Genomic DNA, 25,719 nt, shown 5'->3' with positions numbered 1-25,719 from the left:
GAAAGTTCTACTAACACTTTATAAAATATTAAATCTGAAATAGGAAGGTACGATTGTCGATAATACGTTGTTACGATCAAACCGGTTTTAACGAGTCTCTGCCATATCCTCAACCGAACGTTCTTCGTACAGCGCAATATTTCTCTTTTAATTTTTTGAGACGAACCCTACAATTTGAAATCGGCAAACGCACGTGTTAACTGAAACTGACAACATAGCTTTGCCGAGCTATGGCGGCACAGGCGACGAATCGAGCGTATACATTTGACGATCTCCGTTCATAGCGAACACACACGAGTTTTTTAAAAGTACATTTGAGCTTGTATTTCATATTTGTACATGATGTTATAATATTGTAACGGGCCTTCCCTTATCCAACAACACTGAATAATACAAGTAGCGTGTGTTCAGTAAATTAAAGTTGGCCTCATCACAATAGATACACACTTCGGATCTAAGGCGTTGTTAACCCGGTATAAAGTTAACTTAAGATTCCATCAAGAAAATAGTGAAGACAAATATTGAATCTAAATAAAAGAATAAGTCATGTGAACACATAAGATCTTTTATTTATAAGTAGAAAGAAGAAACCAAATGATAATCCAAAAGAAATGTTCAATCACCAAACAGACGCGAATGTTTATAATTTGCTGTTTATTTAATCCGTAGAAGAAAATATCAAAGTTCACAGCATATTCCAAAGGAAAGTTATGTTTATTGTTAGAGTTGACAGCTCGCAGAACGGTATCGCCAATCCGACGATTCCGCTGTAAGGAAATCTTATCTCTTGAAGAGGAGTGGACAGGTCACATAACGGCATCGTTTCCCCCGACTCCGACTCACGAAAACGAACGACTTCACCCGAATGATATTTGACGACTCCGTTGAACGGCTTCGTTGGACGAATACACTCGCGAAATCACCTCACGATATCACTGAGCGAACTCATCGCTGACGGTTCCGTTAACCAAACGGTCTCGTCAACGAACGAACCACTCCATTAAGAAATGGCTTCGTCACACAAAACGGTCGTATCAAACGAACAACTTCGTAGAATCACGAATCAAACACATTTCTCATCAAACGACGTCGTCCGACGACTCCGTGGAACGAACGATTTAGGAAAACGAAACAGAAACTATTTGCACACTTATATCCAATTTGACGTGAGGAGAAGAAGCGTAGTTCTCCTCCCTGAATCACAATATTGTTGGTCTTTATATAACCTCTACCAGGATTGGAATCTTGTTGACCAGTAAGAATTAACTACGCATTGGAAATAATCTGCGTCTTGAAAACCACATGTATTTTAGGAATGTCGGTAAACACAATTAATTCAGACAGAAATATAGCCTTGTTTATCAAAATACAGTTCCACCTGGTATCCATAAAACTTTACGCCCACACCAACATAAAATACAAATAAGCTAATTAAATTGTTATCAACATGGGTTCGTTTCATTATGGTAACCAGAGAATGTAACTTTAACATGGATTTCAATGGCTGACGACATCTGTGTAATGAGACCATACGATACTGAAGCGTAATAAAACATAGTTTCAGTCTACAAAATAAAGCAGAAGTCCCGGCAAAATTTAATAATGGCCTTGGGGGAAAAAAAAACTTGATTACAAACTAATTAGCCTATCATATCGGGTGAATAATTCAGGTGCTTTATACAAAATGGTTTGTAAAACTTGTCCAAAACTGGCCGTAATAATATTAGCTGTAGATTTTTAGTCGTGCAGAACTGGCCACATAATTAGTATCCTCATGTACCATCGACGTCCTAAACTGCGTTCACCTAACGACAAAAACACGAATAAGATATTTACGGAAACATTATTCTACAGTTTTCAGCTACGATACGTGAAACAAAATAGATTGTAATCAATTAGCGTAAAAAATCAACAATTTGGATGTAAAACAAATCCATTCTAGTAAACAAAAGTGAAAGTTGAAACACCCTCCGGTAAACAGGAAAGAGTGTGACGTTTCTAACTGCGTTCAGGCGCATGTGTTTGCAAAAGGTATGGTAACGCGCATGATGTCAATACTGATAGGCATTACATTTATACCAGTGAATAGTTTGTAAAATATAAAAAAATTTAATGAATTGATTCTTAATTAACACAATTTATACACTCAAAATTATTTACAATTGTTATGAATGGATTATGAATACTATTCACTACAACCGAGGCACAAAAATGTAGAATACCTTTTGCAGATCGAATATAATAATTGAAAACAAATTCTAACAACAAGGGTCTTAAAAATCGTAAAAATTAAATGCTTTGGCCTTGTTGATATGCCACATGTGAGGACATGTGACACGCACCGAATGTAAATTCATCTTTCACCATTTTAAGTCAATTTCTACAAATCATGTGGACCCGATATCGGTAATTTTAAGGAATAAACAAAAACGACTTAGTAAAATTAATGGTTTTAGGGAGTTTTGTATTTAGATACTTACTTTTCTGAACTTTATTATTTATGAAAATGTTCGTGAACTGTGAAGAAAACCCTCATAAATGAACGACATGCTGATGACTACAAATCAGATGTTGATTGCGCGAATCGTGCACAAGAAAACAAAGTGAACGGAATTGGAAGCATAACGCAGTTAGGGACGTTGATGATAACCAGTTTTAGGCATCTTAAAGCTTAACATTGTTACATTACCTATAGCCCAAATACTCTGACTGTAAGAGAGCTAGACGGACATTTGGACATAAATACGCTCTCATTACAGTCGGAGACCAAGCTATGTATGTTTTTGGCAATTCCCGACAACCAAAAAGGTGGCGAAGATTTCCGCTCTAATACCACAACAGTCCTATGTTTGACCTGCAAGTAAATAAATGAAAGCCTTAAAATAAGTAATGACCTGTACTGACAATAATTATTTTTTAATAATAATAAAAAAGAATAATACCCCGCCCCAACCCCCCCCCCCCCCCAAAAAAAAACAAAAAAAAACAACAAAAAAACCCCATTTAATGGCATAAATATTAATAATGCATATAATGCAACCTACACAAAGCACATATATAGAAACAAAAATAACAAAATGAATAATCAGTTCCATTGAGTTCCGAAATATTTCTTTTTATTGGGTGTATGTAAAATGTTTTATACGGATAATAATTGTTCCGCCATATTTTCATTCCGCATTTTAAATGGATAAATTTGAAAATGTGTCATCTTCAAACATCTAATCCTGGAAAGGTTACCAAAGGTATTGTAATTAACATTTTAGTCTAAAATTTATTAAAATATTTTGTTGTATGTGTTGAGGCTCTTAAATAAAGCACATATGCCTGATTTTATTAAATCGTGATTGCAAATGGAAAATTCAATCCAATGGATAAATGTTACGGCACAGCAATAAACATCACAATAATAAATATCGTGCCGGAGACGTTTATCTTGATGAACTATATCGGCTTATGTGTTGGAAAGATGCATACCCGGACGACCAACACATATTGACACTTTAACAAATGAAAAACGCGTAATTTTAGAGTTAATAAAAAAACACGATTATTCCTGCTAACTGGGGGCAGCCATTTTGTTTTGTTTTTGTGGCGTCCGGTGGTATAGCTTGGGGCGAAGTGATGTCAGCTCCGTCCATCTCCTCTAAGCACAGTGTAAACAAACAAGCATATTATTAGGCTTATTGGTAGGGTACGTTCGAGCAAAAACGACCACTCACGATACCTAAGTGATACTTTTCTTTTCTTTTGGATGACGTAATTGGTCAGTTTTGTGTTTTTAGATGGGAAAGTCTACTTAATCAAGGGTTTAACAAAATTACGATTTAAGGGGTATCCATGCGGTATGTATTATGACGCAGTATATATTTCAACACACTATCTTTAAATAGCAATTGTGCGTCATCAAGGAAAAACTATGATGTCAAATGCAGACGTTTTTGTTGACGGAAGTATTTTTTATTAATAAGAATAAAGCAATGTTTACAATTTGCCAGTTTGCGGTAAGTATAAACAATTAAAAATACCATGTAACTAAAAATACTATTTTCCGTAAGGCATTTTTTAACATACATAAACATGGCTCTATCTTCAAATTTTCACAATTAATTTTACTCGCCTGCTGCACAAAATATTGTCATCTTCAACTAATGAAATAAACACATTAAGACAATTAGACCACCCTTACCTCAATCTATTTCTGTGGACGTCCGAATAAGCCCCCTGTCCTTATTTTACATGCATTGCATACGATTATATTGGGTCAGGATTAAACAACGTTCAAGTGTATATTACATCTTAAAATAATATCTATTTCACATGAAATGTATAGTGGACATTGTTTTGAATAATAGTAATAATAAACAAACAAAAAAACTCGAATGGCTGTCAAAATTACTCCCACCCTATCAATGTACAAATAGTGACTATGTTTGCACTGGGCTATATGGTTTACATGTGACAATCTGGTTAAAATGTATTTTAATGGTTATTTTTGACGTGTATTATTAATATGGAATTTATGGACCACCACACATTGTTTCCAGTTGTTTGGAGTTGTTTTTCTTGAATATTAATTAGTCAGTCACAAGTTATCTGGATGTTCTGCATCAAAATACATACCACATCAAAAAGGTTAGAATATTACAGTATGCACATGTAAGCCAAAACTAAAAATCTCACTATATATTGAATTTATAAACAGACCATTATCCAAATATACTTTTTTATTTGTACACTCATGTCAAATTAATCTGTGCGGCACAAAAGTCTGTACATGTTAATTACGTTAAATTATGTCTTGAAACTAGTATTGGGGTATGTTTGTAAACAAACAAACAACGTTAATTTAATTCATAAAACAACACATCTTGATTGTGAATATATGTATAAAACTGATAGATAACAATTTGATTAAAAAAACATCTGAATTAATGCACTAAAAGTATACTTTTACCCATGTAACACATCATGTGGTCTCACACATTTATTGTTTCATTACCAGTTTCTATTTATTTACATCCAGTGTTCATATTTGACAAATTAATTTCTTTGAGTCATGAAAGAGTAACACAAATGGTACTTCAGGCACTAAGTACTTTAAACACCATGCTGCAATCTGCAGACTTCTAAAATATATGTATAAACATAATTGTTGGAAAAACAAATCAACAGTTACCTTTCCTCATTTAGCGAGCTGACAAATGTAAAGATGTCTGCAGTTATGGTTGTATTAATTCTCAAAAGGTCATTGTTGATCCGAATAAGAAAAGTCTTTGTTTACCTAATAATTACAGTGAAACCCCACATAATGACCAACCTGGTTCTAGACTATCCCACTATGAAGGCCTAGAATATTTCCATATTATTTTATAGTAAAAAATACTTCTGTAATAAGACCACCCTGCTATTACGGATTTCGACCAGTGAAGTCGGACCCATGCATTGATATATATTTTAACCCCAAAAATGTGACCATACATGTAGCATTTACCTGTCATGTCACACAAATAACATAAAATAACGTGATAAAATCTTGCCTAGTTGTCCTCACCATGGTGTTAAAGTTATAATTACATGGATTGCTTGATCAAACAAGTAATTTCAAATACTCAAGATATGTTTATTTAGCTGGAAAAACAAGGTATTACTTTCATACAAGCAAATAATTGGTCTACAAATTAGCATGTCATGGTTAATTTCTGAAATGTATGATTTTCTGTCTTTTTAACTTGCACACATTTATATTAACAAGTAGCAGTTACACAGAATATAACTTGTTATGAAACCAAATGCCATACCATTTTTCAAAAATATTGTTGACAGAAGCAATGATTAGCTAGCGTGAGCCAAAAGTCACATGTTTGTATTACCTTTGGGGCAGTGGATGCCCAGAAATGTTGGGAAGGTGTCATTTGTCCAAACAGTTGTTAATCTATATTGTATAATAATTACGAAACATAACTGACGTAGGTGTGATACTTGATTATTTTTACAGTTCAATGTATATTCCAATACACCGTCATCATCTATTGATTTTAGCAGTTGAAACATTGTTGATGACAAATTGGAAGGAGAGTAGGACGTAAAGTACACGATTAATATTTACCAAACAATCATCATTCAGAATAGTGATTATTCTGTATAACTGGTAACTCATTTATTATCCTCTATATAATATATTCTAATAAGAATATTTTTTCACGTTCTTTTTCAGATTATGTATTGCTGATCTCAATTTCTTGAAATGGATGACTCTATCCTAGTGCTTCTGTGTAGCTGTTGGTTGTTGGTCTATGGTATAAGTTACTCATATGTCTTGATCTGCATTTTTGTATGCCGTGTATTGCACACATATATATACAGTCAGACCTCGTTACAACGACCACGTTTGTGCTTGGGTAACTTTGTCGTTATATCGAAATTGTTGTTCTATTGAAATTATCCTTATAAAAATTTTTTTCTTTAACGACACCACTAGAGCACATTGATATATTAATCATCGGCTGTTGGGTGTGAAACATTTTGTAATTTTGACAATCTTTTTTCCATTAGTAGCAAGGGATCTTTTATATGCATCATCCCACAGACAGGATAGCACATACTACGGCATTAGATATAGGCTACCACTCATGGTGCACTGGCTGGAACGAGAAATAGCCCAATGGGTCCACCGACGGCTATCGACCACAGATCATTATTAAATATATTATTATTATTATTAATCAAGGTGCATTCACTCATATTAATCTTTCCATGGTTAAAGACATCTCCGATTGGTACCTTCTTCATTTATAAAATGTCATAAACCTAGTAGACGATTGTTTGAAGTTAATCCTTTAATTGAATGACTAAAGGCTTATTTTCAAAAGCAGTACATGTCTACAGATTTAGCCGACATCAGTAACTCGGACATGTGACACTGTCTGCTCGCGACGAGATCAAGGATGCCAAATGACTAAGTATACTGCCAACGTGCTATGGCATCTCTGATTATAAAATGTCGTTGTAAAGAAATGTTTTCAGATGTTGGATGCACGTTTGTTCCTAATTTGCTCTGTCGGTGTCAGAAGGTGTGAATTCCGGTGTAATAAACAGAATAACATTGATGTAAGTTTGTTCCCGGCAATTTGTGGTCGGATGGTGTAAATGTCATAGTAACGACGGTCGTTGTAATGAGGTCTGACTGTACATATAAGTTTACAGTAATCTGCCATTTACCAATTTGCAAATTAATACCAAGAAAAATGCCCACCCAAAATGACAACAATTTATGAAGAAATCCATCTAGATGGCATTTTAAAAATTAAAATCAAAATCAGTATGATTTTTACTGAAATAAGAATTATTAATTATGTGCATTTTGCCACATGAGGTACATGTATGTATTTAAACATATTACTAGGCAATTTTATTGTGTCCTTATTTTTGGTTTCTTTGGTTTTAAAAAAGTTTCGTTTATGACATCACTAGAGCACATTGATTTATTAATTATCAGCTAATTAATAGCAATAATTATTGGATGTGAAACATTTTGTAATTTTCACATACAATGTATAGTCTTAGAGAGGAAACCCGCTACATTTTTCCATTAGTAGCAGGGATCTTTTATATGCACCATCCCACAGACAGGATAGCACATATACATGTACCACAGTCTTTGATATACCAGTCATGGTGCACTGGCTGTAACAAGAAACATACTCCATTGGGCCCACTGACACAGATCGATCCCATACCAACTGCACATCAAGCGAGTGCATTACCACTGGGCTACTTCCCGCCCCTAATAGATAATAACTACATTTATTACATACCTATTCAATCTTACTATAGTGATAAAGACATTTTGAAACCATGTGATAAATGTATTTTGTATCGCACATACATGTATGTGTGATCTGGACTGGAACTTTTAAATGAGGAATTCCCTTTTTATTTTTACTGCAGTTAGCGCCTTTTATTTATGTTTCAGAAATGACGTCACATCGTATTTGAAATATTACACAAGACTGCCGCAGAGTATGATTCTTAACGCTTAAGTAAATTCATGAAAGGAGTTTTGATCATAGATTTAACAAAGTGTTGTTTTGACGTTAAATTAAAAACCTTTTTTGTAAAACATACAAGAAGGTATATGTAGTAAATACAGAACTTCACATACCAGTACGTTGTTTTTGGTTCCTATTCATTGCACTTGTTTATTTTGTGAAAGTACATATCACTCGACCGCTATGTGGTCTCATGGTATATATTATTGCACAAAATAAACTTGTGCAATAAATAGGAAGCGAAAACAATGTATGTGAAGTTCTGTATATGTAATACATGTATTTGTATACTGCCAAGTGCGTTATAAAAATGAGGTTTGGCATGTGTATTTTAGGTCCTGATTCCTGTCGAGCATCAAAGTGTGTTACTGCCAATATATTCACGGACAATGCAACTATGATAGGTATTTTTCCAAATACCCTTTGCTGTGGTCGACACAATGACTATACTCCTTTCTTGATTGGTTTTTCTTATCAGAAACGGATATTTGTGGGCGTAGGAATAAAGGGACCCTTTACTGAGCTGACAGATAAAGGATTTCAATCCTTTGTTGTTTATGCATCTTTGAATGGTGGAATGTATAAATCTATCAGAGAAGGGAATCCTAAGAATCGGAGAGCCAAGGTAAATTAATACTATTGCAGATTACTTAATGCAGTTCATTATGTATAAAGACATCTAAATTTTAAAATAATTTGAGAGGCTTTCATTTGTGTTTTCACTGATGCAAGAGAGGTTACTCACAGCTGTGTATTTAATAGTGAAAACCTAATTAAAATCAATTCACATAGTAAGTACATCTCCTTGCAAAGTTCTTAAAAAGTTGATAGGAGACTAACACCATGTGGTGTTCAGTATGAGACAGAAAAAAAAGGCATTGTAATAAAGAGAATAACAAACATGGTACCAGTTATTATTAACTCCATTTCCCTTGTGATTTAATTTTCATTTGTAACTGGCTAATTAAACCTCGTAACAAATGAAAGGTTTTTTAATTTGTGATTTTTAAAAATTATTATTATCCCATTGCCTCCTTTCCTTTCTCCTAAATTCCATCTTTTTTCTTCCCCATCTGGCAGCTAGTAACTCCTATGTTTCAACTTTGTTCACTGTCCACATGCATGCACTTCCTCCTCTCTCCAGCTGCTAGTTTGTTGTGGCCAGTTCAGACAGTGTTTGTGGTTACTATACTGGCATTAAGAGGCACCTGTAACCACCTACTATACTTCCCTACTACTAGCAGTTACATGTATTAGTTAGTGCCATGGGTCAGACCAGCTTTACTAGTCAAATCCTAAGATGGCTTGTGATTTTTTTCATTCACTAGCCAGCTGGTTAGTAAATATAAAAGTGCCTTGTAATGTAGACATCAGTCAGTTTTTGGGTATTGTAAATTATTGTAAGCATACAGGCATTGACTTGCCTTTCATAAGTGCAGGTTTTTCACTTTGTTAATTTTGTTTTTAATTTAAGGTGTATTATATTTCTCCAGATATTTCCTGGCCTGACCAAAGCAGACATTGAGAGAGATAAGAAAAAAGTATTCCAGTTTGACTATCCTGTTGAGGCTGACCGTCTGAAGATGGTCTTCAAACTGAGACATGGTCAAAATCAACTTTGTGTAACCGTCTTTTATTTCTGTGGTAAAGTATATAGCAAAATACATACAAAAGCAGATTTGTTTCCATGCAAATGTTTTATTTGTTTCATGAATGAAAAACTTCCATTAAAAGGATAATCGGGTCAAATATGAGACTTACATGTGTATGTGTGAAAAAGATGCATACCCGGGCCACCAGCACACACTGAAAGTTTAACAAATGCGTAATTTTAGAATTAATACAAACACATGATTATTTTTACTATCTGGGAGGCAGCCATCTTCATCGTAGCCTCCGGTACTCTTGCTTGGAAGGGAAGACAACATCACCTCCTGCAAACTACTCCTACATGCACCGAGAAAACATATTTCAATGTGCATTTTCAAACAATACTGTTATTGGAAACAAGGTTGCAAGTTGAAAGAGACAGCGTTGCGTCATAGCTGTGATGTGCGTATTGCCAATGACTAAGACTGCCACCATTGAAACTGTTCTTAAACTTAATTAACCACTGCAGGCACTAAAATGATCAGCTAACAGTTGTGACATCAAAGCCTATAGTGAAACACTGATTATGATGTCAAAACATATCTATAGTGTAAGGAATTAGTTTTTTCTTCCCCACTTCTCTCTGCCCATATGGATAATAATTAACCAGAATATCTAGTATTCCATCACTTTGTAAATAATTACTAGTTATAGAACTCTGAAGTGACTGCAATATCTATCAAACAGTGGAACTCTGATCATGTTTTGGTTTCACTGAATAATAATTTGAAGTAAACAATGTATTACAATGATATTGTGTTGCAAGCTGATGGACTACTAGAAGTTCTGGCAGACTCACGAGTATTGGTTGTTACTAGTCTGGTGGACAAACGATTATATATTTCCATTACTACATCCCTGACATCTTTAAAAACTATGATTCAGCTGTGACAAGTAATAATAAAAAATATGAGTAACTGGTAACAAACCTTGGCTATTAATTATGCTAAATTTACTGATGTATTAGTGAATTAGGTAGCTACATGTACCTTATGTATATTTACAAAATGTGAAAGTTGTGGGGCTTAAGTTTGTTTGTTTTTTCACAGATCCAGTTCGTAAAAGAAGAGACAAATGTCCATTTAACAATGGAGGCTGCCAACATTCTTGTACTTACAAGTATGGTTCAGTATTCTGCTCTTGTCATCCAGGCTATAAGTTATGGAGCGATGGGTTCAGTTGTGTACCAGGTAGTACTTACATATTTCTTTCATACGAATTGATATTAAAATTTCATTTTGAATTTGTAATTTATTTTAGTGGAAAAAAACCCCCAAATCATCTAAATTAATGACATAAAACTTTAGCGAGTTCGATATTTCAGATATTGGTGGAAATGATTTTATGATACGTTAATTGAAAGATCTTATTTAATGACATTCATTTTATTTTGAAATAAATATTATGAAAAACAGTACCGTATGTACATGGATTAAAGTTACAAACATTATACTCCTTTTCAGGTTAAGACCAATTTCTGTTTATGCAAGGCTTGAAAGTCCATTTAGCAAAATCAAGAGAATGTGATTTTCAGTTTTCAGTTTTAACAAATTCATTTTTACTTTTATCATGTTACTAAATTTTTTGATGAGTGTTTTGTTATGTAGCTGAAATAACAAACACGTTGTAAACAGTGAAAAGACAAGCAAATTGATTGAAATTGTTCAGTGCAGTTAAGTACGTTTAGTAATCAACAATTTGTCTAATGTATGGCCATGTACAATGTATATTATTAATAATATATGATACAGGTATGTGTAAAAAAAAAAACCCCACCCAAAAACACATTATTCTTGAGTGTAAATGCAGTACCTGTATACAGTGATCCATTTAGCACAAGGGAAATAATTTCCAATTTCTGCTCATTTGTTTCAGTCAATTTTATTATTTTTACCAATTTAAAAACAATGTATTTCATTTATTTTCATTATTATTATTTTTTTAATTCTGCCTTCATATCCTATAAAGAACTTCTTAATTTGCTATTGTGCCCCTAGGGTGTCCTCAAAATTGCTGTTGTGCCCTCCCAATCCCCTGCCCCTCTAAACCAATAGTTGCTGTGAACCTCTGACAAGGAACTTCAAACCCTCATGAGAGATGGTTTATTTGTCATGCAATAAAACAACACATGTATGCCAACATCCCCCCCCCCCCCTTCCATATGTTCTTTATCCAAATTGTTTTGTTAAAAAAAGTGAATCATATGTGTTAATTCATTAGGGACATAGCCCAGTGGTAAAGCACTCACTTGGTGCGTGGTCAGTCTGAGTTGATCCACATCGGTGAGCCCATTGGGCTATTTCTCATTCTGGCTAGTGCATCAAGACTGGTATATCAAAGGCTGTGGTATGTGCTATCCTGTGCATATAAAAGATCCCTTGATACTAATGGAAAAATATAGCAGGTTTCATCTTTGAGACTATAAAGCAATGTGCTCTAGTGGTGTCGTTAAACAAAACAAACTTCTTCTTGGACAAGTAGTAAAGATGCAGTTACACACAATGTCAGTGTCTGTTTTGTCTTTCAGATTATCCGGTTGAATTCAGGATGATTACCAACAGTAATGCCAGTTATGAACAGGCACAGGCCAAGTGTTTTCACCTTGGTGGCACTTTAAGTATTTTTACTTCCGAAGAAGAATTTTATAAACTGACAGATAAAGCTACTTTGGTTAATAAAACACGTCTTCTAGGTATAACGTTTATATAAATAGTTTACATAACTTATATGGCCGAATTTACAAAGCATATGTATATGTTTTACAGGCTGGTAACTACATACATTTACTATGCTTAAAAACTTGACCCCACAAATAAAATTAACCTGTGTTTTTAAAGTTGCACATAACAAATAATTTTTTTTTGTATATAACATCATTAATTTGTGTCGTAAATTGTTCATTTTGGTACTTCGGTAACCTAAAACTAAAACAGCTTCTGAAGTGTGATTTGGGCTAACCTATTTTGGGGTTACCTTAATCTCAGCTCTGTATGGAGTATAGATGTAAAATTGTGCAACCTTGAATACTTGGTTTAATATTTAAATGGAGAAGCAAGTAAAATATATATATATATATATATATATATTGCCCCTGGCTTAGATGAATGATTTTTGTGATCAAATTTCCTTTCTATTAATTAATCGTTAAATAATTTTATATGAATTTAAAGTTACATGTTTCAAGCACCAATGAATTTTAATATATAATATTACACAAATAAACTGAATAGAGCTTGTTACCATATAGTTATAGATATTCCAGCATGGGTACAGATTAACAGGCTAAAATTACATATTATATACATTTGTTTTTGTTTAGAATATCACCGGGTATATTTGATGTATTTCTGAACATCCAATAGAAACTCCATCATCATTTAATGTCCTCTTTTTTTTTGTATTTATGAAACAGTTGTGAGTTAAAATGCCATTTAAGTCGAGCAGAAACACATTGTATATACAGTCACTGTTAATCGTGTAACACGGTGTTACTCCCAAAACAGAAAATGTATTTAATATATAATTTTATCTGTTAAGAAGTAGGGTTATAGCTCTGGAACTTGCCAGATTCACCATTTCTGAATTTTAAAAACAATTGGTTAATTTTATTTTAATTTTTAAAACTAATTTCATGAAATAATTGATATTTTGTTAGAAAATAACTGGGTTTCTGCATTTTGTCTATGTTTAGTAGATAATTTGGCGAAATTTAGTGAAAGTCTCTGCTATGATGGCTGCAAATTTGGGAACAGTCTCTAAAAATGGGATATTCTGGGCAAAACTTAGGCTACATTTAATGGACAGATGAATTTAGTGTAAATAATATTTAATTTGATTTACAGCATAATGCATTACTTCATATTTGTTGTTGTTGTAGGTATTGTGGATTTAGATGAAGATACAAGTTTCATGTATAATATTGATGGCTCACATGTGTTTGTCGCTCCTCGTAAATACGTGACGAAATTGCCGGGTTCTGCAACAGTAATTAATAATAAGAAGTGGTACTCTGTTGGTGATGTTTCTGGACACTATTATAGCTGTCGTATCTCAAGTAAGTCTTAGGAGGAGCTTGACACCAAAGTCATGGAATACATACACATGTATGTTCTATAATTTTTATATGGTAGGGAAAATCAAATAAAATTAAAAACCAAATTCTAATAATATCCATAGATAAGAATCCTCTGGATTTATTCGGAATTCTAGATTTTTGTTCTGCCAGATTTTGTTCTGGGTTTTGCCAATTTTTTTTACATGAACAGTCATTCTGTTTAAACACACACACACAGAACACACACACACACACACTGTTTGAAATGATATCCATGTGATATCTTGGCATCTAGGAGACATTGATCTGTTTGAGAAAATACCTGATTTGTAATGTGAAAGTCAAGGAATGTTCATTACAATTTAATATGAATATGCTTAAAAATGTAATTGTACTACATTAACTTTATATCTGACGGTGGTAATAGGATTGGGAGGTGTGATTAGCTTTAAGTTTTAAGCTATGAATATATTTTTCAAAAACACACATTTATACTGAATACTCCTTTTTCTTGATTGCAAACTTACGAGAAGCTTGATTTAACTTAATTCGGAATGATGACGGACAATTGTGAGGAATTATTATAAACTGTTCAAAGTTGATAGAATCGATGAATGCTGAAGCTGAATGTTGTGTGGTCACTCGTTTTATCTTCTTTTTTTAAGATGGACAATTGTATAACATGAAGCATTCATTTGTTTTATTCATCTCATTTGAGACTCCAGAGATGCAAAGTAGATGATTGATGAAACACCATTATTGTTTTTTTTTAATTAATAAATTCCATGTGACCATTGGTCCCATTTATGTATGACAGTACTTAGAAGCCAACATGATGAAGCTTAATGTGATAAAATGACTTTAGGCTTCATGACATTTTGTTTATATCAGTTTACTATTTCAATTTATTTTTGCAGGAGATGACTCTTACTTATTAGTTGGCTATCATGGTGTACAGGACTATCAGCTGTCTTCATCACCATTTCTCACAAAAACATCTCTAGCCTCAAGTATTGCCTTTGGTCCAGCACGGAGTCGACTTAATGCTAAACCTTATTTAATAAGTGACTCGGGCATTGCCTATGGATTGGTCTGGCGACCCAGCACCCAAACCAATAAGTTTTTGAAGGTGATTGTTTCAGTGTTGTTGTTTTTGGTTTGATCTCCTTTCATGAAAAAAGACTCAAATGGTATTTAAAGTATTGAGTGATCTAAAACTGAAAATAGTAGTGCAATGAAAAGCTTTATATTCTTTTGTTTTCTTCTGTTTGAAACTTAATAATAATAATTAAAAAGTTGAACTTCAAAGATTCAGTTTGTCTGGATTGAAGAATTGCATTACTAATACAGTCATATTACGACTATATTAAAATATTGCAATATAAGCCTATTGCTGCTTACACTTTAAGGTAGTAAAAATTATTCCATTTTAATTTCTCTATGGCAGTCAATATAATTCAATATTCAATGAAATGAGTCTATTTTTGTCCATTAATCCAAAATGTTACTTGAAAAATCATTTGCAGCATGTGCCAAAAAATAAAAAAAAGTCTCAGTTTTGCATTAACGTTGTATTCATGTCATGTTTCAAGTGCAGTTTTACTGTATACCTGATACACCTGGTAAAATCAAAATATACTACTCAAAAGAATTTAAGGGTCAGACGATATTTTCGACATTATTTTCTGAATGTCAATTATATTAGCTAGACCATAATGTCACGCATGGTATTGTTCCATTTTGACGAAAGTGGGTCTAAGCAACCCATAAATGAATTAAAATCCACTGTCATTGACACTGTCGACTAGTTCTAATGGCGAAAACATGCTTACATTTGCACGTAAATTAGGGCGAAAGCGAAAGGTCTGCTAAGTGCCCATAACTTGCTTTTTCACAAAGCGCTTCATTTACACGCTTTGCACGTGTATTCCATGTTCCCAATGCTGAATTTCCGTATAATTGGAGCTTGTGTTTGTGTATGGTGCACACTTCAAATTCGACAATGGTACAACTTCAACTGACTATCGAAGATCGAGGAAGGGCTATTGCTTGGCTTCAGGATGGCAATACGCAAAGAAATGTTGCTCTGAGACTTGGTGTCAGTCAGAGTGTCGTTGGCCGACTGTGGCAACGGTACCAAGCAACGAATTCTGTTCGAAATCGTCCACGTTCGGGAAGACCCCGAAGCACTACAAATAGAGAGGACCGCTACATCACCAATATGGCTCTACGTCAACACACAACCACTGCACGCCGATTACGTGACAATCTGCGGACTGCGACTGGAACTCGAGTGTCTGATCAAACCATACGCAATCGTCTGAGAGCCAATAATTTACGCTGCCGTCGCCAGGCTGTTGGACCACCACTCCTACCACGTCACAGAACGGCCAGCTGTCACTGGTGCACGCTTCATCTGCGGTGGCAACGTGTTCAGTGGGGTCGAGTGATGTTCACTGATGAGTCCAGGTTTAGTCTCCAGTTCAACGACGGTCGGGTTCGTGTCTACAGACGTCCTGGGGAGCGCTTCGCTGACATTAACGTTAGACAACGTCACCGGTTCGGTGGTGGCAGCATCATGGTGTGGGGCGGCATCTCTATCCACCACAGGACCTCCCTCTATGTGGTGGATGGCAATCTGAATGGAATCCGCTATCTGAATGAGATTATCCGGCCGTTGGTTCTCCCAGGCCTTCAGCAGATTGGCGGCGGTGCAGTTCTGCAGGATGACAATGCCAGACCCCACCGCGCCAGGGTGGTAACGGACTTTCTCAGACAACAAGGTATCGCCAGGATGGATTGGCCAGCATATTCGCCTGACTTGGCCCCAATAGAGAACGCCTGGGATAAATTAGGCAGGAGAGTTCGGGATAACCATGCCCCTCCGGCCAACCTTCATGATCTGGGTCAACTTCTTATGGTAGAGTGGCAGGCCATTCCCCAAGAGTTCTTCAGACGTCTGATCAACAGCATGAGGCAACGATGTGTCGAGTGTATTCGCGCCAGGGGTGGATTCACACACTATTAAACGAATGTTCTAATGTGTAAAATCCATGTTTGACAACCTTCAACTTTGACAGCATGTCATGTGACTTTCTTGTATATAGTGACGTTTATTTGTGGTTTTTTGTAAATATGGAACAATAAATAAATAAATTGGTGTAGTTTACATCATCAATCTAATACACTCTGAAACTTATTTGGTTATAAATGTTTTTTTACCCTTAAATTCTTTTGAGTAGTACATTAATTTATGTATTAATTAATTAGTATGTTGAGCCCATCTGGAAATATGTTTTGTCATGTTATATCGAAGACTGTAAGGTACTCCATGCAGAATGTTTATTCTAAGTCTAAAATGTAATGTAACCGTAACCATAATCCTAATGTTGAAATTAAACAAATAACCACGGCCCAATTTCACAAAACATCGTACGCCTAGTTTTGCATGTAAACGTAAATCTATAACTAAACCACAATTCGTATTACTATTATAGTACATATTTCATTTTCTTGTGTCCATAAAATGTTCCATCTTCCATAATGATGTAATTTTCTGTGTCAACTAGATGCCAAACACATGTAAAAGTATGCCTAGTACAACTGCTAGTATTTCTGCTGCAATGATTTTAAATTTCGACTGGAATATTTATGCCTCGAACATATATTCTCTTACACAGTTTAGTCTTTGATGATGTGTAATGTTTTAAACAGCTAGCAGAACCAGTACTTAGTAACAAATCTATGTAACAACATAAACAACACTCATGGTACAAAAACTATAAAGTCTGTATGTCCGTCTGTGAAGTTTTTCCTGTCCGGACCATATCTTGCATACAGATGCATACAGGACCATCAAACCTCGCATGTAGAAACAACTTCGGATGGCAGTGTGTCATGTAGTATTACTAGGTCACTGTGACCTACGTTTCATGGTCTATCGAACATAACAGTAAATCCTTGTCCGGACCATATCTTGCATACAGATGCATACAGGACCATCAAACCTCACATGTAGGAACAACATGGGATGGTGGTGTGTCACATACTATTACTAGGCCACTGACCTACTTTTCACGGTCTACTGCACATAACAGTAAATCCATGTCCGGATCATATCTTGCATACAGGACCATCAAACCTCACATGTAGAAATAAATTGGGATGGCGGTGTGTCGCGTATTAATACTAGGTCATTGTGACCTACTTTTCATGGTCTACTGCACACAACAGTAAATTCTTGTCCGGATCATATCTTGCATACAGATGCATACAGGACCATCAGACCTCACATGTAGGAATAACTTGGGATGGCGGTGTGTCGCTAACTAATACTAGGTCACTGTGACCTACTTTTCATGGTATGCTGCACACAACAGTAAATCCTTGTCCGGATCATATCTTGCATACAGATGCATCAAACCTCATATGTGGGTCACTGTGATACAAATAAATCAAATAATTGATCTCATCTTCACCAACATCTCCAGCAAGAATTCTGGTTCCTCGGAAACTTACTACTTGGGCCAAATGGCATTTTGGATAGCATGCATGTGATTAAACAGCCTGCAACAGTGAAGGTTTGCTACCTTTAGTATTTAAAATTTTCGATTATATTTCTTCAACTTCATTGCTAATACAAATCACAATTTGTCCAGAATTTCTTACTCACTTGTCCTGTTCATAAAATTTAATTATTCTTCCAGTATGCAATTCAGCACCGACAATAAATATACATGTATATGCTAATTTCTTGGCAGTTCTGTATTGTTAACATTACATACATAAACTGTTTCGCTGCCAATATAAATGTGTCACCATGCTGAACAAAATTTCCCTTTCTAATAAAGAACAATAACTTCATTAATCAGACAGCATCTTCTCCAATGCATACAGTATCATCAATAGTTGGTCCAAAACAAACTGTTCATCCATCCCATTGCAAAAATTTCACATAATTAGAATTGAATCATACCCAAACATATTCATTAATATCTATGGTTTTCCATAAAACTCCTGACTGATGTATCATGTACCTCACTGGTATTCTTGTTAAAATTACAAAGCTAAGTAAGTTGTAAAATTATTTTAGGAATTGGTAATTTGACAAAAAAGTATAAATTTAATGAGAAATTGGTTTGTTTTGTGTTTTAGGTGAAACTTAATTCAGAAAACGAGATAACTGGTGCAATTCTTTTTGGTACCTCTTGTCCGACCAAGTTAACCTTGAAGTTCTATCTAGAGTATAAGACAGTTTGGGAATCCTCAAGTCATGTCACTAAGGTATGAGTTTAAAGTATGTTCACATTGAGGATTCTGTTTGTATATTTTATTAAAAAAACATACTTCACAATATCTTGAGTGGTTCAGAAATGCGGTTCATCCATATCGACTTTTTAGTATTTACAGTTGATGAGGAGTTTCTAATTGATAAAGCAATTTTGATATTCAATTGTGTATAAAGCACTGTATAACATAACCTTTTGTTATTTGCCATGGAATGCTATCATGAACTGAATCTTTTCATGACCTCATAGTAGTGGCACACAGCATGCCATCACATCCACTAGGTTATTACAGTGACGCCACCTGCTATAAATGGGTTAATATGAAAATTTTACCATTTACAAACTACATAATAAAGTGGTTGCATGCAAATTTTTAATAATCTGTGATGCAGACTTTTGTGCTAATCAACTTCAAAAAGCTGGATGTTGATTTTTGTAGCTCTTCAAAGTTCAGGTACAGATAGAGGTATGGAAATAATAAAAATGAGGGCTCAAGCTTAGCAGTAACCCAGGTTGTTTTGGCTACTAGTACTGTTAGATGCCCAAAGTTAATAATATAGCTGATAACTTGACTTTTTTCACACCTTTCAACTAGTCCCCAAAAAAGACATTAAATTTGCCAGTTTTTAAATAACACGTTTCAAACTCTTGATGCAAACTGTATGTGTAATTTTTTCTATTAATTTTGCAATATCCAGTTATAGTCAGTTTGTGATGTTGGTGAATGTAAAATATATTTGGTGATATATTAGCTTTTATCAGATTGAAAATGCAAAATGCAGTCATTCAGCTAATTACAAGCTAAAGGAGAGTTAGTGACTGAGTGAGAGAGAGTGAGTGTCTTAAACGGTCACACAATTAAAGAGCAGTATAAAGTGGCTAAGTTTGTATCCTTTCAGCAATATAGCACAGTACCAGAATCATACTTAGATGTTTTTATTCATCCACACTTCAATGCCACTGTCATTGAACTGCATATTACAGAAGAGTCTATATGTGAGGGCTTTCAATGGGATCTAACTGGACGTCTTACAGGTAAATGTAATTTACGACTTGCATTTGGTTTTAAAATGTTTTTACGTAACAAAGTAACAAGAAGGTTATCTTGTTGAATCAAAGCAGATATTCAGCTGGATTGAAAATATGGAAAAGTGGTAACAACTATGAATAGAAGGTATTACAATAATATGATATTATGACGTAGATGTGGGATGAAATATTCATGTAAATGTCCTAAATCTATTGATGAATGTTGACTCAATTTAAATTGACTAAAAAAAATAGTTTTTAGTCATTTTTATTTTGTTTTTTAATTCCTTTCTAGTATTATGATTAAAGAAAGTATATATATAAAGTCATGAACTTTACACAGTTTGAAAGTACTGATCGATTAAAGTCTGTCTTAGTAGTCTGGCCAGACAGTCATTAATAAATTAATCCTTGCCAACCTAGAGCTGGTATGCATGCTTAACTTAAATTGGTTTGCTGGTTCTGTATGGGCTCTTTAAGTTATTCATAAAAATTATTAATTTTAACTGTATGCTTAAAATCTATGTATAATACTTATGTATAGTCATCATACAGGGAAAACGATGTAAGTCACATTTTGTAAAAAAAAATATTTTTTCACCATCTTAATCTATCGACATCATAGTTAGTTTAAGTGTGTATTTGAGAAACTGGTGGATATGTTCTATTAGTAAAACAGTTCATTCTGCTAGCCTTTATTGTTCAAAACATATTCACTTTAAGGAACTGGTGGTCAATGTCCTCAAAACCAAATTGTAAGTATTTGCATTGGAGGGAATTGGATATCATTCAAAACATAGTCTGTTTAATAATAGATTACAGTACAGTACATTTATTACATCAGATATGATACTTGGGGTCATTTAACATACATGAATCTCTACTGAAAGGGTTATTTAACAAAAGCAGCAAAGTGAAATCCAACTGATTAAACAAAACCCAGAAGCAAAATCAATTGGTTTTGAAATGGTAATTCCAAATGCGAAATCTGTCAATAATTTGTTTTAATGACCATTGAGTATTGATGTTTTTTGAAATTATACCCATTTACAATGGTCGATTCTTAGTAGCTAGCCTTGCCAACCCCTGCAATTAAGAAAATGTCCATGGTCAAAAACATGATGCGGAAAACAATTCTAATGTAGTCCACAGAAGAATGGAGAATGAAAAATATGGCATTGCAGATATTGCTGATTGCAATGGGCAATTGCAAGGGTTGGTTGCATTCTTAGGTTATTTCTCAATTTATTGTTTTGCACATACAAACAAAACAGATCTCTACAGATTCTAATCCGTGATCCAGCTACGATTGACTTTTTTCCAGAAGTTTGCTATATATGTAGATCTGTGGATGCTTCTAGTTCTAACGCCTGTCATACATGACACAATTATTTATTACTGTAGAATATGTCAAACAGTATCCACATATTACAAGACAAAATTGAATGATTTCGTACACTGATTGTTCGTATGCTAGACCCATATATCAGTGTGGTTCTCTTCAGTACCTGTGTCCAGCCTTTCCTTGGTGTGACATAATGAGTATTTACCTAACTTGGCATGTAACTCTCAATGTTTTTCCAGAGAGGGCAAAAAATGTGATCGATTATTAGGAATATGTAAAAAAAAAACGACTTTATATGTAGGTACCAAAAATAGCAAATTACATTTTTCATTACTGCATGGGCTCTTTAACGAAGCCCTTATATAAACCAAATGTGCAAAATTAAAGTCAGGAATACCAGGCCTTATATATATATGCATTTGATGTAATAATATAAATGTACTTCAGCTAAAATTTAAAGCACTGTAAGGCTAATATTTCACAATCAGATTAATGTTTTTATTGCTTATACCCGGTGTATGTATGTATGTATGTGTGTATATATATATATATATATATATATATAGATATATATATATATCAAGCTTTGTTGCTTTGTCTATTCGATTTTTTTGTGTGCACATTCTATGTTTTTGTTATAACACATCACTAAATGTTGCCTTTCTTTACCAGGGAATTATCTTACTGATGAATGTCAAAGTAATCCGTGCAGCCATTACTGTATTGACACTCCTGAAAGTTTTTACTGTAGGTGTCGGGAAAACTTCCACTTGTTCATTGATGAAAGGACATGTTTACCAGGTATATAATGATACCTTTCAATAGTCTAAGTAATCTGACATAATTAATTAGTATGATCAAAGTTGGGAGTTATTTAATTATTCACTGAGGCTTTATTATTATTATTATTTGTTCCCTATCATTCCAGCCGGAGGGGACTATAGGTTTCATCTCTGTCCTTGTCTGTCTGTATGTCCATCTGTCTGCCCCACATATAATTTTCTGGATGTTTTTTTCACAATTCCTTGAGATAATTGATCTGATATTTTGTGTATATAGCATTATCATGTACTGTTACAGATCAAGTTTGACCTTCATGGCAATATACTAATTTTTAACCTTATATATACAAGTCATCATGACTTCGTGGTTATTTATTTTAATATGCAAATTTCTGAACAAAGTGAAAATAAGTTAATATGCCCTGTACTTTATTGATAGATATACCTAGACTGGATGCTGTACCCAGAAGACTCAAATACTCTTTATTTGCTAATGTGCTTCAAAGCCGCCCAGAATCAGTTCAGTATTACCGGATCCATAATCAAACGAAAAATTTCACTGAAGCATCTAAGATATGTGCAGAGTTTGGCGGCATTTTGCCAACTATTTATATGCAGTATGACCACAGATATATGTATGATACACTGATTGGCCATACAAACTGCAGTAGATGGCTTTTAGGTAAGTACGGCTTGCTTTTTTTTTCTTTAATTTCTTTAAAATTATTATTCTAATTCAATCTGTATATAACACAGAATTTGATTAATTAATAAAATCCATTTGTGACACTAAAACCCGCATTAACGAGTTGGAAATTTATATGATAAAATACAAAGAAAAGAAAACATACACACAGCACATAATATATACAAATAGTAATTAATTAGTATGTACAGTTGATGTATTTCATGAAGGTATACCGTCTACTTAAACAGATTATTTCCACTTTTAACAGCAGATCTCCTAATTACATGTTTTATATATTTGCATACTTATGTTATTTATACCAATTATAAATACATAAAAAAATATTGATTAAATCAACCTTAATTAAAAAGAAAAGAGAAAAATAATATTTATTCACTTGCTTCGAGACGGTGACAAAGGCATAATTTTTTATTATGATCGTCCCCTTGCAAATATCTTTGTGATGGGGTTTTTCTGTTGTGTAATAATCTTTTACCATGGCTATTTCTCATTCTAGCCAGTGCACAAGATCTTTCCATGCCTCCAATACATCATTCCAAAAAGGATTTTATAACTTTTTATTTTCATATTCACCAATAATGGCTCCCAGTTTAGATATAGATAGATTACCAGTATATTTATTTACATCATTGAAACTTGGTTTATAGTTTGCATCTATGAATGTTCAGCAGTGACACTGAATAAGTTTATGGTAGGCTAGATATTTAATTCCATGGAATTCTTATTTAACTCCTAATTCCGAAATAAACTTGTTATATTTACCATTATTGGTAATGATGTGGGCAGTATGCAGAAATTTATAGTATGTCTGTATGTGTCCATTAATAAATTCAGATTTTACTGTATGTTTTATACAAGTACTTTGAAATAAAAAAAATAAAAAAATAAAAATTGAAAATGCTAACAAGAGATTGATATCTTTTGTGTTTATTATTAACACAATGTACATTATAGGTTTAAAGGGAAAGTCTCTGATGAATAGTGCCTGGCAGGATGGCAGGTGGCTCGACTTTGGACTTTTTGAAGACACCGTACCTGAAAATGCAACAGAGGAACAAGTGGTTTTCATGGATTCTGAACTGTTATTTATTTGGAAATATGGACCTATTTCAACAACGAATGGTTGTATTGTTTGCCAGTATAAAGAAAATGGTGAGTTAATAATTACTGATTATAATCACAGTAAGTAACAGTTTTTCAAGAATAAATCTTTTGCAAAGACTTCATAGCCTTCTGATACAACCAATAATAATATTATATGTCACTGTATTATCTCGTATGTATGTATTGATGTATGAATATCTATATATTGTATGCATGTCGAGGTTGACTGTTACATAATAGATATTAACGCACTGGCACAGGGGATAATGAAATCCTTTCTGGCCTCACTTATTGTCTCACGCTATTGACTCAAACCTGTGGCACTGAATCGCCCACAACTTGCAGATATGCCACGATACGTTCTGAGCTATTGAGTCATCCTTTGAAAAAATACTCTGTAACTCAACATTATGCATGGGACCTACAAGCTATGCGGTCCATCTGTGATGATGATAATTGCTGACTCTAATGATACTTTGTTTTCCAGACTGTGACCTATCAGTACTGACAGGATATTGGACAATCCCCCGAACTGCGTGGAAAGCTTCAGGAGACATATTACAAAACACCAACATTGATTACGTTGTCCTTAACTTGGCAAACGGTCTGAACTTTTTCAAGACTACAGAACCAAAGGGATACATTCAGGTTTGCTAACAGACCATTTCAGCAAGCAGAGTAATTTTTATACAGCCCTCTACATTAATATTTTCATCTATGAGCCAGATGGCACCTACTTCTATTTTTATACAGATAGTATGAAATATTTTAGTTGCCAAATGAAGAAAATGGTCACATATATGCACCTAGATCGGTCTCAATATAGAGGGCTGTTGAGTACAGGTATATGTATGAGTGACGAGTATACATGAAGATGTTTATCTCATTTGCATTATCCGGTTTAGCTGCATGTTTTTGACATTAATTTATTTTAGTACAATTAAATAAAATGACTTCATTCTACGTTCCTGGTGTGACAGAATCGGATACAGCTAGATGACAAAATAATAATTTAATTTTACTGTCGGTATCATTAACTCCGATTTCATTTGTTGTCTTTATTTGAAAAATTTAATGTGTGATTTGAAAAATAATTTGCATTGTTTTTATACATCCATTTGTAGGGTTGGTTGGGTGGAAAATTTGCACAACTTAAAGTACATGACCTCCAGCAATCACCATGTCATCATTACATACCCATTTAATCTTTCTATATTAATAAAGACCATTCTGACCGTATAATATTTTAAAATTATTTTATGTTTAATACAAAATCTTGCATGCATAGTTCACATGTTCACTCAAATGATGTCATGTCCCTAGCCATGTCGTGTTCTGTCAATTTCACAAAATTCAGCTAAATTTCCAGATGAAGCATGTGTTGTTTAATTAAATTTTTGTTAATCATAGCACTGAATATACTTTATTTTTGCAGGATTAAATTTTCGCTATTTAATGTAAATGAGTCCTGTTAGCAAGCATTTATTTTTGTGAATCCCCATTTCCCAATAAAAACAGAAAAAAGAAAGAAAGAAGTATTAATATCAATAATTTTGAACCTTCTGAAGACGTTTATTGTTTACAATTTAATACTGCAAGCTTACATTACACAAGGTGCTAAATGCATGCACTTTTTCTTAATCTTCGAAATTGATATAAAAATCAAACCCAAAAACAAAGTGAAATGTGAAGGTGCAGTGCTATAGC

At 34.0% G+C, this 25,719-nt stretch overlaps 3 protein-coding genes across 3 annotated transcripts in view; all 3 read left to right on the top strand.

Annotated features, from left to right (window-relative positions):
* The first annotated feature begins 1,589 nt into the window (after window positions 1-1,589).
* LOC121383790 lies at window positions 1,590-10,124 on the top strand. Its single transcript, XM_041513887.1, has 5 exons — window positions 1,590-1,687; window positions 6,218-6,299; window positions 8,387-8,676; window positions 9,545-9,695; window positions 10,063-10,124. The coding sequence occupies exons 2-5, from the start codon at window positions 6,248-6,250 to the stop codon at window positions 10,122-10,124; spliced, it is 555 nt and encodes a 184-aa protein (XP_041369821.1). The 5' UTR covers window positions 1,590-1,687; window positions 6,218-6,247.
* Window positions 10,125-12,964: 2,840 nt separating this feature from the next.
* On the top strand, window positions 12,965-20,375 carry LOC121383789. The gene is made up of 6 exons (XM_041513886.1): window positions 12,965-12,968; window positions 13,579-13,755; window positions 14,673-14,884; window positions 18,910-19,038; window positions 19,943-20,078; window positions 20,368-20,375. The coding sequence occupies exons 1-6, from the start codon at window positions 12,965-12,967 to the stop codon at window positions 20,373-20,375; spliced, it is 666 nt and encodes a 221-aa protein (XP_041369820.1).
* A 1,723-nt stretch (window positions 20,376-22,098) lies between these two features.
* LOC121383389 (polycystic kidney disease protein 1-like 2) overlaps window positions 22,099-25,719 on the top strand; it is a 68,955-nt gene continuing 65,334 nt past the window's right edge. The window contains exons 1-4 of the mRNA XM_041513390.1: window positions 22,099-22,218; window positions 22,639-22,881; window positions 23,863-24,060; window positions 24,500-24,660. Of these exons, the coding sequence (XP_041369324.1) occupies window positions 22,812-22,881; window positions 23,863-24,060; window positions 24,500-24,660 (429 nt within the window). The 5' untranslated portion in view covers window positions 22,099-22,218; window positions 22,639-22,811. The remainder of the gene's footprint in view (window positions 22,219-22,638; window positions 22,882-23,862; window positions 24,061-24,499; window positions 24,661-25,719) is intronic.

Source organism: Gigantopelta aegis, chromosome 10, assembly GCF_016097555.1.
Source record: "Gigantopelta aegis isolate Gae_Host chromosome 10, Gae_host_genome, whole genome shotgun sequence".
In the NCBI taxonomy this organism is placed as follows: domain Eukaryota; kingdom Metazoa; phylum Mollusca; class Gastropoda; order Neomphalida; family Peltospiridae; genus Gigantopelta; species Gigantopelta aegis.
This window is presented reverse-complemented; position numbering and strand designations above follow the sequence as displayed.